This window comes from Mesoplodon bidens (assembly GCF_964165515.1).
Source record: "Mesoplodon bidens genome assembly, chromosome: X".
Lineage (NCBI taxonomy): Eukaryota > Metazoa > Chordata > Mammalia > Artiodactyla > Ziphiidae > Mesoplodon > Mesoplodon bidens.
Genome location: NC_138163.1, coordinates 129,696,101 through 129,709,880, shown reverse-complemented (window position 1 = coordinate 129,709,880; position 13,780 = coordinate 129,696,101). Strand labels below are relative to the sequence as shown.

The 13,780-nt window shown below is 44.3% G+C and overlaps 1 protein-coding gene across 5 annotated transcripts in view; it reads left to right on the top strand.

Annotated features, from left to right (window-relative positions):
* The window catches only part of OFD1 (OFD1 centriole and centriolar satellite protein), a 73,993-nt gene that overhangs the window by 43,760 nt on the left and 16,453 nt on the right, over nt 1-13,780 (top strand). For all 5 annotated transcript variants that reach the window (XM_081222951.1, XM_081222949.1, XM_081222948.1 and 2 more), the window contains exons 14-16: nt 2,216-2,346; nt 2,884-2,995; nt 12,851-13,456. In XM_081222951.1, the coding sequence (XP_081079077.1) occupies nt 2,216-2,346; nt 2,884-2,995; nt 12,851-13,456 (849 nt within the window). The remainder of the gene's footprint in view (nt 1-2,215; nt 2,347-2,883; nt 2,996-12,850; nt 13,457-13,780) is intronic.

Genomic DNA, 13,780 nt, shown 5'->3' with positions numbered 1-13,780 from the left:
GGCTTTCTGGTGGGAGGAACTGGTGCCTGCACACTGGTGGGTGGAGCTGTGTCATGTCCCCCTGGTGGACAGGGCCATGTCAAGGGGTGTGTTTATAGGTGGCTCTTGGCTCAGGACAACTTTAGACAGCCTGTCTCCTGATGGGTGGGGCTGTGTTCCCACCCTGTTCATTGTTTGGCCTGAGGTGTCCCAGGACTGGGCCTGCAGGCTGTTGGGTGGGGCTGATCATTGGTGCCAAAATGGAGACCTCCCCCCCCACCCCCCCTACCAGGAGAGCTCACGCCCAAGAGTTTTCCTTTGGGCCCCACGGTGAGCCACAGCCGACCCACCACTCTCCCAGAGACCCTACAGTACCCGCAGGTAGGTCTGGTCCAGGCTCTTATGGAGTCACTGCTTTGCCCTGGGTCCCAGTGCACATGAAACCTTGTGTGTGGCCTCCAAGAGGGCCGTCTGTTTCCCTCAGTCCTGAGGAGCTCCTGCACTCAAGCCCCACTGGCCTTCAAAGCCAAATGCTCTGGGGGCTCCTCCTCCTGATGCCAGGCCCCCAGGCTGGGGAGCCTGACGTGGGGCTCCAGACTCTCACTCATATGGGAGAACCTCTGTGACAGAATTATTTTCCAGTTTGTGGATCGCCCACCTGGAAGGTAGGGATTTGATTATAATGCAAAAGTGGACTTCCTACTGTCCCACTGTGGCTTCTTCTTTGTCTTTGGATGTAGAATATCTTTTTTGGAAGGTTCAAGTCTTTTTTGTCCATGGTTGTTTAGCAGTTAGTTGTGATTTTGGTGTTTTCACGAGGGGAGGTGAGCTGAAGTCCTTTTACTCCACCATCTTGTCTCTCCCACCAGTCCTGAAGAAATATTTTTAAACTGTCCGAATTTGCCCCTCCAGATGGTACCGGGCTTCCCTTGCCCTCTGACTGCTGGTCAGGTGTGCCGAGTGCACGCAAGCACTGGGAGGGAGGGAGGAGAGAGGTCAAGGTTGTTTGCCCTCCTGCTGCCTCCATGTACAGCGTCCCTGGGCTGGCCCTGCGCCTTTCAGCCATGCAAGATCCGAGTGCTTGTGGGATGGCCTGTCTAGCATTCTGCAGCAGCTCGCTCTCTCCAGTTCTGGGAGTTCCTGCCTCCTCGGCCCTCTAGGCCCAAGGGCTACAAAGAGCATGGCACCGCTAGTAGCGTAGGGAACTATGCCATCCTTTGTGGCTACGGACCCAGCCTAACTCAGTCTTTATTGAAGGGTTCTCCGATGACCTGAATTGGGCGTGCCGTCTGTTTGCTGCCTGGACCCTGAGAGCTGCTGACAGATGTACAGATCGAATTGGACCTCAGGGCAGTCATTGACAGGTTTTGCTAGAGCACTCCTTATCTGCCTCTGTAGGGAGAAGAGGCAGGCTTTCAAGTTAATGTGAGGATTTGAAAGAACTGTATTACATGGAGAAGGACATGAGAAGAGTAAAATTTGCATTTATGTGCATTAAATTATTTTGTTTTGAAATTTGTGAGTCAGGATTGCTTGTAGTCCATTTGATAGAATTAATACAGTATTGTATGCATACAAAAAAAGAAGAACAATTTGAAACTTGTTTGGCTGCTTTTAAAAGTCAAGCGACAGAAGTCAGAAAGAGAAAGACAAATATAATATTGCTTATGTGAAATCTAGAAAAATGGTAAGATGTGACCTTCTTTTCAAAGCAGAAATAGAGACACAGATGTAGAAAACAAACTTACGGTTACCAAGGGGGAAAGGGGGTATGGGATGAATTGGGAGATTGGGATTGACATATATACACTACTATGTATAAAATAGGTAACTAATGAGAACCTACTGTATAGCACAGGGAACTCAGTGCTCTGTGGTGACCTAAATGGGAAGGAAATCTAAAAGAGTGGGTATATGTATAACTGACTCACTTTGCTGTACAGCAGAAACTAACACAACACTGTAAAGCAGCTGTATCCCAATTTTTTTAAAAAAGGTAAACAAGGACCTACTGTATACCACAGGAAAGAATACTCAATATCTTGTGATAAGCTATAATGGAAAAGAATCTGAAAAAGAATATATATTATGTATATGTATAACTTAGTCACTTTGCTGTACACTTGGAACTAGCACAACATTGTAAATTAACTAAACTTCAATTAAAAAAAAAAAAAAGTCAAGCGAAATGAGAACACTTCAGGTTGGTAACGACCAGGCTCTTCTACCTTCTTAGGCGTAGCTGAGCCATCTCCTAAACTGCTGATTTTTCAGAAAGAATTAAAGAAAGCAGAAAATGCTATCATCTTGGAGCATAAGGAGTTTGAAACCCAGAAACAAGCTCTGCAAAAACAGCTGCAAAGTGAAGTGAGTATTTCTCCTTGAGCACCCAGGGGTCTGGCCAGTCCACTGCATAGACGTGTGAACTTGGCACACGCCACACTGGTGTAAGTGGGATTTATTTTAACATCAAGTATCCCCAAAGGTGCTAAAGGGTGTCCTTTCTCATCTGAGAGAACTGTCCAGTGGTCATGTGACTTTATATTCATAATAGTTACAAAATCCAGAGGCAAGCAAACTCACTTAAACACAAAATTTTCCAAGTCCTGATGGTGCCCACAGTGGAAGTGTCTCAATTCTCACCCTGTGACTTGGAAATACTGCTGCCCTCTCTCTGGTGTCTTCCCATGCCCTGGAGTAGCTGCTCGGACGTGCGTGTAAGAAGAAATGGAAACTTGCGTTATCAGCCGTCATTTTAAAGGGACCCTGTGAGTTACGGGTATAAAGCTGCTCAGAAGTGGCAAAACAAAAAAAGAGAATAAGCCCAATGAGAGAATTGTTCCCTTTGAAGTGAGCTGTGATTTGTTTTATGTTGATTTCTTTTTCTTCTCTAATTCTCTGCAGATTGAGCACTCTGCCCAGCTGAAGGCCCAGATATTAGAATACGATGCTTCTGTCAAGAGGTTAACTATGCAGGTTACCGATTTAAAACTGCAACTGAAACAAACTCAGATAGGTTAGAGACATTTTTAACTTGTGTGTGTGTGTGTGTGTGTGTGTGTGTGTAAAACTTCCGACATTTGTGGAAATGTAATAATTGTTACTCATTGAATTGTTAGTAATTCTCATAGTAGGGGTAAAGCCATAGAGCCATGGGCAATCTTAGAAGTCAAACTCCCTGTCCGTTTCACGGATACCAGCCAGGTCGTCAGCTGAAGTGACTTGCTTTCACAGGTGCCCCATGCTTGGGGAAGCCTCATACCCCAGATAGGAAAGGTGTGGTAGTGATGTAGAGGCCCCCAAATTCATCCTGGACCTAGGCTTTCCTGTTTTATTTGCTACCCTGATAATAAGAGCAGTCTGCTCTTCAGTGGTTTTATATACTCCGTGGCCAGGTGTATATACCTGTGGGAGAAGCAGAGTGCCCTGGCAAAAAAGAGCACTGCTGCTGGAATCAGAAAATGGGTTTTGTACCCCAATTTTGAAGTTAGTTGTTTGGCCTTGGACATGTTGCTTTTAACTTCCTTGGGCCTCAGTTGCCCCCTTTGTAATGAGGATAATAATACCTTCTGTGCCATGGAGGACGAAGGGGAAAGGTGACTGGCTCCAGTACAGTGCCTGGGGCATATGAAACACTGGGGAGATGGCCACTGCTGCCATCTTATTACTACGTCTTCCTGTGGATGCGTGACATCTGCCCCTCGTCCTTCATAACAAGTGTTCCGAGGCTTAGACACTTCCTTCAGCTGCTTTCAAGCTCAGGGGAAGTTCCTGAGTGTTCGTGATTTTGAGCCTTCCTCAGTTCCTTCTTCCCACTCAGGCCCTTGGCCCCTTCTCCCCATGCCACTTTTATTGTGGTCTCTTTACTCATCTCCACTCGTTCCCGTTCCTCATTTTCTCTCCACAATTCTGCCTTTGCCAAACTGCCCACAGCTGAAACCTGTACCAAGCTCCTATCATTAGAAATAGTTTAATGAGGTTGGAAGGTTCTGGAACATGGGCATCACAAGCATCTGTCCCGTGGCATCATCAAGGTGGCCTTGCAGGAGAGGAGTGGTCACATTTGCTGGCTTTGCATTAGGCCAGCGCAGTGGCTCAATGCCTCGCTAACTGGGGGATTCAGCCACAGTCCCCCATCCGTGACGTGGGAGCCTTGAGAGTTCTGGGCCCACAGTGGTGGCCTGATCGCATGTCCTCCTTATCTGAGACTCAGGCCATATGCAGTGGATTTTGCTGCAGCCCTGGGAGTGCAGGGGCAGCATCCTATAGTGCGCCGCGTTCATTATTTTGAAGTCAAATGTGTGAACATTCATGCGGGGTGAAATAATTAAAGATTATAAATGGGTTTATATCAGCTCAGGTCAGGTTTTTCAACCACATGAGTTCAAGTCTGGTTAGGCTTTGTCCCCTAATACATTGTAAATACCTTTTCAGTTCTCAAAGCTTTTAGATTTCAAGGTCATGCATAATGGATTGTGAAATAATAACCTGCGTTACGAATGAAGGCATGTGAAGCAGTAGCTGGTACACATGAGCTCTCAAGTAAATGTTAAGAATTACTGTATGACCGTACTTTCACAAACCTTTATTTTTTTTTATTTATTATTTATTTTTTGCGGTACGCGGGCCTCTCACTGTTGTGGCCTCTCCTGTTGTGGAGCACAGGCTCCAGACGCCCAGGCTCAGCGGCCATGGCTCGCGGGCCCAGCAGCTCCACGGCATGTGGGATCTTCCCGGACCGGGGCACGAACCTGTGTCCCCTGCATCGGCAGGCGGACTCGCAACCACTGCGCCACCAGGGAAGCCCCAAACCTTTATTTTTTAATTTTTATTTATTGAAGTATAGTTGATTAACAGTGTTAATTTCTGCTGTACAGCAGAGTGATTCAGTTACACGTATATATATTCTATTTTTTTTTTTTTAAAGAAGATGTTGGGGGTAGGAGTTTTTATTAATTAATTAATTTATTTTTGCTGTGTTGCGTCTTCATTTCTGTGTGAGGGCTTTCTCTAGTTGTGGCAAGTGGGGGCCACTCACTATCGCGGCCTCTTGTTGCGGAGCACAGGCTCCAGACGCGCAGGCTCAGTAGTCGTGGCTCACGGGCCTAGTTGCTCCGCGGCATGTGGGATCCTCCCAGACCAGGGCTCGAACCCGTGTCCCCTGCATTAGCAGGCAGATTCTCAACCACTGCGCCACCAGGGAAGCCCCGATATATATTCTTTTTGATATTATTTTCCGTTATGGTTTATCATACGATACTGAATATAGTCCCTGTGCTATACAGTAGGACCTTGTTGTTTGTTGTTTATCCATTCTACGTATAATAGCTTACATCTGCTAACCCCAACCTCCCATTCCATCCGTCCCCCAAACCCCTCCCTCTTGGCAACCGCAAGTCTGTTCTCTTTGTCCATGAGTCTGTTTCTGTTTCGTAAATATGACACAATTGAACACATCTTAGATTCCACATGTGGTATCACATGGTATTTGTTTTCTCTTTCTAACTTACTTCACTTGGTATGATATTTTCTAGTTGCATCCATGTTGCTGCAAGTGGTGTTATTTTGTTCTTTTTTTTTTTTTTTTTTTTTTTACAGCTGAGTGATATTCCATTGTGTGTGTGTTTGTGTGTGTGTGTGTATATATATATATATATATGTATATATATATATATATACCACATCTTCTTTATCCATCCATCTGTTGATGGACATTTAGGTTTCCATGTCTTAGTTCTCATAAATAGTGCTGCTATGAACATATGGGTGCATATATCTTTTTGGGTTAGAGTTTTGTCTGTATACGTGCCCAGGAGTGGGATTGCTGGATCATATGGTAATTCTATTTTTACTTTACTGAGGAACCTCCATACTGTTTTCCATAATGGCTGTACCAACCTACATTCCCACCAACAATGTAGGAGGGCTCCCTTTTCTCCACACCCTCTCCAGCATTTGTTATTTGTAGACTTTTTAATGATGGCTATTCTGACTGGTGTGTGGTGGTACCTCATTGTAGTTTTTTTGTTTTTTTGCGGTACGCGGGCCTCTCATGGTTGTGGCCTCTCCCGTTGCGGAGCACAGGCTCCGGACCTGCAGGCCCAATGGCCATGGCTCACGGGCCCAGCCGCTCCATGACATGTGGGATCTTCCCGGACCGGGGCGTGAACCCATGTCCCCTGCATTGGCAGGCAGATTCTTAACCACTGCGCCACTAGGGAAGCCCCTCTCATTGTAGTTTTGATTTGAATTTCTCTAATGATTAGTGATGTTGAGTGTCTTTTCATGTGCCTGTTGGCCATTTGTATTTCTTCTTTGGAGAAATGTCTACATAGGTCTTCCGCCAATTTTTCGATTGGGTTGTTTGTTTTTTTGTTGTTGAACTGTATGAGCTCTGTGTATATTTTAGAAATTAAGCCGTTGTTGGTCGCATCGTTATCAAATATTTTCTCCCATTCTGTGGGTTGGCTTTTGTTTTATGGTTTCCTTTGGTGTACAGAAGCTTGTAAGTTTGATTAGGTCCCGTTTGTTTTTTTTTGCTTTTATTTCTGTTGCCTTGGGAGACTGACCTAAGAAAACATTGGTACGATTTATGTCAGAGAATGTTTTGCCTGTGTTCTCTTCTAGACATTTTATGGTGTCATGTCTTATGTTTAAGTCTTTAAGCCATTTTGAGTTTATTTTTGTGTATGGTGAGAGGGTGTGTTCTGACTTCATTGATTTATATGTAGCTGTCCAACCTTCCCAACACTACTTGCTGAAGAGTCTGTCCTTTTTCCGTTGTATAAGTATAGTCTTGCCTCTTTTGTCGAAGATTAATTGACCATAGGTGTGTGAGTTTATTTCTGGGCTCTTTATTCTATTCCATTGATCCATATGTCTGTTTTTGTCCCAATACCATGCCATTTTGATTACTGTAGCTTTGTAGTATTGTCTGAAGTCTGGGAGGGTAATGCCTCCTGCTTTGTGTTTTTGCCTTAGGATTGCTTTGGCAATTCTGGGTCTTTTATGGTTCTATGTAAATTTTAGGATTATTTGTTCTAGTTCTGTGAAAAATGTCATGGGTCATTTGATAGGGATCGCATTAAATCTGTAGATTGCTTTGGGTAGTATGGCCATTTTAACAACATTCTTCCAATCCAAGAGCATGGGATATCTTTCCATTTCTTTGAGTCATCTTCAGTTTCCTTTATTAATGTTTTATAGTTCTCAGAGCATAAGTCTTTCACCTTCTTGGTCAGGTTCATTTCTAAGTATTTTATTTTTTGAGGTGTGATTTTGAAAGGTATTGTTTTTTTACATTCCCTTCTGATATTTCATTGTTAGTGTAAAGAAATGCAACAGATTTCTGTATGTTAACCTTGTATCCTGCTACCTTGCTGAATTCGTTTATCAGTTCCCATAGTTTTTGTGTGACGTCTTTAGGGTTTTCTGTATATAGTATCATGTTACCTGCATATAGTGACAATTTTTACCTCTTCCCTTTCAATTTGGATACCTTTTATTTCTTTGTCTTGTCTGATTGCTGTGGCTAGAACTTTCAGTCCTATGTTGAATAGAAGGGGTGAGAGTGGGCATCCTTGAGTTGTTCCAGATTTTAGCAGGAAGGCTTTCAGCTTTTCACTGTTGAGTATTACATTGGCTGTTGGTTTGTCATAGATAGCTTTTATTATATTGAGACATGCTCCCTCTATACCCACTTTGGTGAGAGGTTTTTTTTGTTTGTTTGTTTGTTTGTTTTTTGTGGTATGTGGACCTCTCACTGCTGTGGCCTCTCCCGTTGTGGAGCACAGGCTCCGGAACCGCAGGCCCAGCGGCCATGGCCCACGGGCCCAGCCGCTTCACGGCATGCGGGATCCTCCCGGACCGGGGCACGCACCCACATCCCCCGCATCGGCAGGCAGACCCCCAACCACTGCGCCACCGGGGAAGCCCTTGGTTAGAGTTTTTATCATGAATGGATGTTGAATTTTGTCAGATGCTTTTTCTGCATCTATTGAGATGACCATGTGGTTTTTGTCTTTTGTTGATGTGGTATATCATATTGATTGATTTGCGTATGTTGAACCATCCTTGTGGAGTTGGGATGAATCCCACTTGGTCGTGGTGTATGATCTTTTTTATGTGTTGTTGGACTTGGTTTGCTAATAGTTTGTTGAGGATTTTTGCATCTATATTCATCAGAGATGTTGGCCTGAAGTTTTCTTTTTTGGCGGTGTCTTTGTCTGGTTTTGGTATCAGGGTGATGGTGGCTTCATAGAATGTCTCTGGGAGTGTTCCCTCCTCCTCAGATTTTTGGAAGAGTCTGAGAAGGATCAGTACAAGTTCTTTGTATGTTTGGTAGAATTTGCGTGTGAAGCCATCTGGTCCTGGACTTTTATTTGTAGGGAGTTTGTTGACTACAGATTCTGTTTCACTTCTAGTATCTGTCTGTTTAAATTATTTATTTCTTCTTGATTCCATTTTGGAGGGCTATATGTTTCTAGAAAGTTGTCCAGTTCTTCTAGGTTGTCAAATTTGTTAGCATATAATTGTTCATAGTATTCCCTTAGGGTTTTTTGTATTTCTGTAGTATTGGTTGTTATATCTCCTTTTTCCTTTCTTTATTTTGTTTCTTTGGGTTCTCTGTCTTCTTAGTGAGCCTGGCCAGAGGTCTGTCGATCTTGTTTACCCTTTCATAGAACCAGTTCTTGGTTTTATTGGCTTTTTCTATTTTTTTAATCTCTATTTTATTTATTTTCTCGCTCATCTTTATTATTCCTTCTGGTGACTTCAGGTTTTGTTTGTTCTTCTTTTTCTAATTTTTTAAGTGGTAGGTTAGGTTTTTTATTTGACATTTTTCTCATTTTTTTCTTTTTTTTTGTTTTTTTTGAGGAAGGCTTGTATCACTGTGAACTTCCCTCTAAGAACTGCTTTTGCTATGTCCCATAGATTTTTTTTTTTTTTTTTTTTTTGGCGGTACGCGGGCCTCTCACTGTTGTGGCCTCTCCCATTGCGGAGCACAGGCTCCGGACACGCAGGCTCAGCGGCCACGGCTCACGGGCCCAGCCGCTCCGCGGCATGTGGGATCCTCCCAGACCAGGGCACAAACCCGTGTCCCCTGCATCAGCAGGCGGACTCTCAACCACTGCGCCACCAGGGAAGCCCCCCCCATAGATTTTTTATGGTTCTGTTTTCATTGTCATTTGTCTCGAGGTATTTTTTAATTTCTTCTTTGATTTCATCATTGATCCATTGCTTTTTTAGTAGCATGTTGTTTAGTCTCCATGTAATCGTTTTTTCCCATTTCTTTTTCTGTGGTTGATTTCTAGTTTCATGCCATTGTAGTCAGAAAAGATGCTTGAGATAATCTCTGTACTCTTAAGTTTGTTGAGGCTTTTTTTTTTGTGCCCTAGTATGTGGTCAATCCTAGAGAATGTTCCATGTGCTCTTGCGAAGAACGTGTATTCTGGTTTTCTTTTTGTTCTGTTTTGGATGTAGTGTTCTGAAGCTATCAGTTAAATCTAACTGTTGTGTTGTTTAGTATCTCTGTTGCCTTACTGATTTTTTTTTTTTTTGTCTACAAGATCCGTCCATTGATGTGAGTGGGATGTTAAAGTCTCCTACTATTATTCTTGTCAGTTTCTCCCTTTATGTCTGTTAGTATTTTTTTTAATGTTTTGGGTCCTCCTGTATTAGGTGCATATATGTTGATGTCTGTAAAATCCTCTTCTTGTATTGATACTTTTATCATTGTATAGTGTCCTCCTTTATCTTTCTTTATGGCCTTTGTTTTAAAGTCTATTTTGTCTGATGTGAGTATTGCAACCCCTGCTTTCTTGTCATTTCCGTTTGAATGAAATACCTTTTTACATACCCTCACTTTCAATCTGTGTGTGTCCTTTGCCCTAAAGTGGGTCTCTTGTAGTTAGCCTATTGTAGGCTCTTGTTTTCTTTTTAATCCAATCTGCCACTTTGTGTCTTTTGATTGGAGCAGTCTGTTTACACTTAAGATGATTATTGATAGATATGTATTTATTGCAGTTTTAAGCCTTGTTTTCCCATTAATTTTATATTTTTGTCCATTTGTTTTTGTTTTTCCTTGTGTAGTTTGATGATTTTCTTTTCTATTATGCTTATGTTCTCTTGTTTTTGTTTTTTTTTGAATCTCTTGTATGTTTTTTATTTGTGGTTACTCTGTTTTCAAGTATGTTAACCCCATTCTGTATCTACTTGGCTTAGACTGGTAGCCATATAGGCTGAAATGCATTCTAGGAAATGAAAAACTAATCTACATTTTCTTAATCTCCTCCCCCACATTTTAAGATTTTGATGTCCTCTTTTACATCTTCATTCTTTTGCTGTTCATTGTGGTTATCGTCATTTCACAGAAATTTCTTGATGCTTTTTAAATCTGTGTACTGGCTTATTTAGTTGATTTGCTTTTTTCTCTTTTCTTTAGAGAAGACCTTTCAATGTTTCCTTTAGGATGGGTTTAGTGTTGCTGTATTCTTTTAGTTTTCACTTGTCTGAGAAATTCTTAATCTCTCCTTGTATTCTAAATGATAATTTTGCTGGGTAGAGTATCCTAGGTTGCAGATTTTTCCCTTTCAGGACTTTGAATCAATCCCTCACCACTCCCTTCTGGCCTGCAGTGTTTGTGTAGAGAAGTCAGCTGATAGCTTTATGGGGGTTCCCTTGTAATTAACTCCTTGTTTTTCTCTTGCTGCTGTTAACATCTTCTCTTTAACTTTTACCATTTTTATTATACTATGTCTTGCTATAGGTCTCTTTGGGTTTACGTTGTTTGGGACCCTCTGTGCCTCCTGCACCTGGTTATCTGTTTACTTCTTGAGGTTTGAGAAGTTTTCAGCCATAGTTTCTTCAAATACATTTTCGATCCCATTTTCTTTCTTCCACTTCTGGAATCCCTATTATGCGTAGATTGGCACACTTTATATTGTCCCATAGTTCTCTTATATTGGTTTCATGTTTTTTTTCATTTTGCTTTCTGTCTGCTGTCCTGATTGGGTGATTTCCATTATTCTATCTTCCAGATCACTTATTCATTCTTCTGCATTATTTGTTCTGTTGTGGCCATGCTGCACAGCTTGCGGGATCTTAGTTTCTTGACCAGGGATTGAACCTGCACCCTCGGCAGTGAAAGCGCAGAGTCCTAACCACTGGACCACCAGGGAATTGCCTGTTCTTTTGCATTATTCATTCCACTATTCATTGCCTTTAGTTCAGTTTTCATCTCGGCAAATGAATTTTCTAATTTTTCTTGGTTCCTCTGTATAGTTTCTAGTTCCTTTTTACAGTACTCTGCATTTTTGTCAATATCCTTTCTTAATTCCTTCAGTATTTTCCTTATCTCCTTTTTGAAATTGGTGTCTATGAAACTGAAGAGATCTGTTTCATTGTTTGTTCTTTTTTTTTTTTTTTTTTTTGCGGTACGTGGGCCTCTCACTGTTGTGGCCTCTCCCGTTGCGGAGCACAGGCTCCGGACACGCAGGCTCAGCGGCCATGGCTCACGGGCCCAGCCGCTCTGCGGCACGTGGGATCTTCCCGGAGCGGGGCACGAACCCGTGTCCCCTGCATCGGCAGGCAGACTCTCAATCACTGCGCCACCAGGGAAGCCCTGTTTGTTCTTTTAGGGGAATTTTCTTGGTCTTTTAACTGGGAGCGGTTCCTCTGCTTCTTCATTTTACTTATATTTCTCTTATTCTGTGAGTTTAGGAGAATCAGTTATCTACTGTGGTCTTAGAGGGCTATTTATATGTGGCATCATCCCTGTGTAGCGTCTGTGGATTTCATATTTTTTTGCCACGAGAGCCATTTTTAGTATGGATGCCTGTCGCCTCTTTCCTCGGTGTGTGCTGGTCATTATCCCCTTGATCGAGGGGGTGTGCAGTTGCGGCAGCTGCTGCCCAGTCCTGGAGTTCTCAGCAACAGTGGGGTCTCGTGCACCCCTGGAGCACACAGTGGGAGCAGAGGCAGCTTGCAACTGCTCCTGGGGCCTGGGAAGGCAGCTGTGGTGGCTTGCGACCACTCCTGGAGTCTGGGAGGGCAGTGGTGGTGGCAGCTGGAGACTGCTCCTGTAGCTCGTGTAGGTGGTGTCCTGCTGCCTTAGAGCACGCACAGTGAAAAAGGCTGCAGTGGTGGGTCCCACCCCTCCCCTCGCTCACCCCCCAAACAGTGACACCTGGCCTCCTCTGCCTACACCCTCAGGTGTGGTTGCATCAGACTTCAGCTCCTTCAGGCTGTTTCCACGCAGCCCACCCCAGTCCTCTCCCTGGGTCTGATCTCCGAAGCGTGAGCTTCAGTACCCAGCCCCAGCCCACAGTGGCGGACGTGCATATCAGGCTGAGGAGTACAGGGCAGTGGCACAGACCTTTTGTGCAAGGTCTCTCTCCAGCCTAGCTGCTGCAGACTGGTTGCTGCGTTCTCCTCTGAAGCTCTCTGTCCCGGCTGATCTCCACACTGGTGAAGGGACTTCCTGGGGTGCAGGAACCTGGCTTCTTTCACAGCTCCCTCCCAGGGTGCAGGTCCTGTCCCGATTCCTTTCTCACTTTCTTTTTTTTTTTGTCCTACCTGGTTGCATGGAGATCTTCTTGCTCTTTCAGATGTCTCAGGTCTTCTGCTAGCGTTCCGTAGATATTCTGTGAGAATCGTTACACATGTAGTTATATTTTTGATGTATTTGTGGGAGGAGGTGAGCTCCATGTCCTGCTCTTCCACCATCTTGATTGCTCCCTCCACAAACTGTTTAATGTCCCAGTTTGCCCTTATTACTTTGATTTTTCAGAAAAGAAATTCTCAATATATTTTAATTTGATTCTCCACCTTTTCCCTTCCTGTCTCACACTGTCTGTCTGTTTGTATCCCGTAGCTCTGGAGAACGAAGTGTACCGCAACACGAAGCACTCTTTGTTAAATCACTCCATCAGTGGGTTAATGAGTGGCAAGGAGGGACCTCGTGATGACGACATAAGCAGGGATTTCTTGAAAAATCCTCTGAGACAAGAGGAACTGATGGCACGCCCAGTTATACCACAGATTCCCAGTTACCCAAATGCCAACACAGAGAGTAGTTCCCCTGATTCCGACCTTGAGTTTGTAGCCAATACCACGGCAAGGGTGAGAGAGCTGGAGCGAGAGGCCGAGCACTTGGAAAAAGCTTTCCAAAACTACCATCGAAGGGTCAGTCGGTGCCCCGCCAAGAGCCCATCGGCAACCAGGAGCCAGCCCACCCTGAACCTGCTGAGAGCTCTCAAGAACGTCCCTGCAGGTGCTCCTGAGAGGTGTGTTTTTGCAGAGGCCAGAGTTGCCTCTCAGCAGCCTCTGTTGAATGTGCACAGAGGGGACGAGAGTGAGGTATCTGATGTGCCAGGCAGCACACCCTCAAGGTCACACAAGGACACGGCCTCCAGACGCCTCTCCTCCTCTTCCCTCCCCAAAGCAAGGAGAAGCCTTGATAGTGAGATGTACCTGGAAGGTAAGCTACTGCCACAGGGGTTGCGGGATGCTCTGGATGTGGGTGGGTTGGTCCTCATTGGCCCAGGATGAGGACCGCAGGAGTGCAGCCAGCACAGGAACAGGTTGTGGGAGCCGGGCCCAGGAGAGCCCTGCCTGTGAACCGCGGGCTCCTGGGGAGCCACGGCGTCTCCCCCGAGTCACAGTTGGTGTGGGAGGCCATGGGATAGAGCAGCAAGTGCCAGAGTATTGTTTGGCACAGAAAGGTGTTCAGAGAATGACAGTGGCTTTTCCTTGGCTGCTGGTTAGTTTCATGTGTTTTCTTGTTACCGCTGCAGTTTCATTC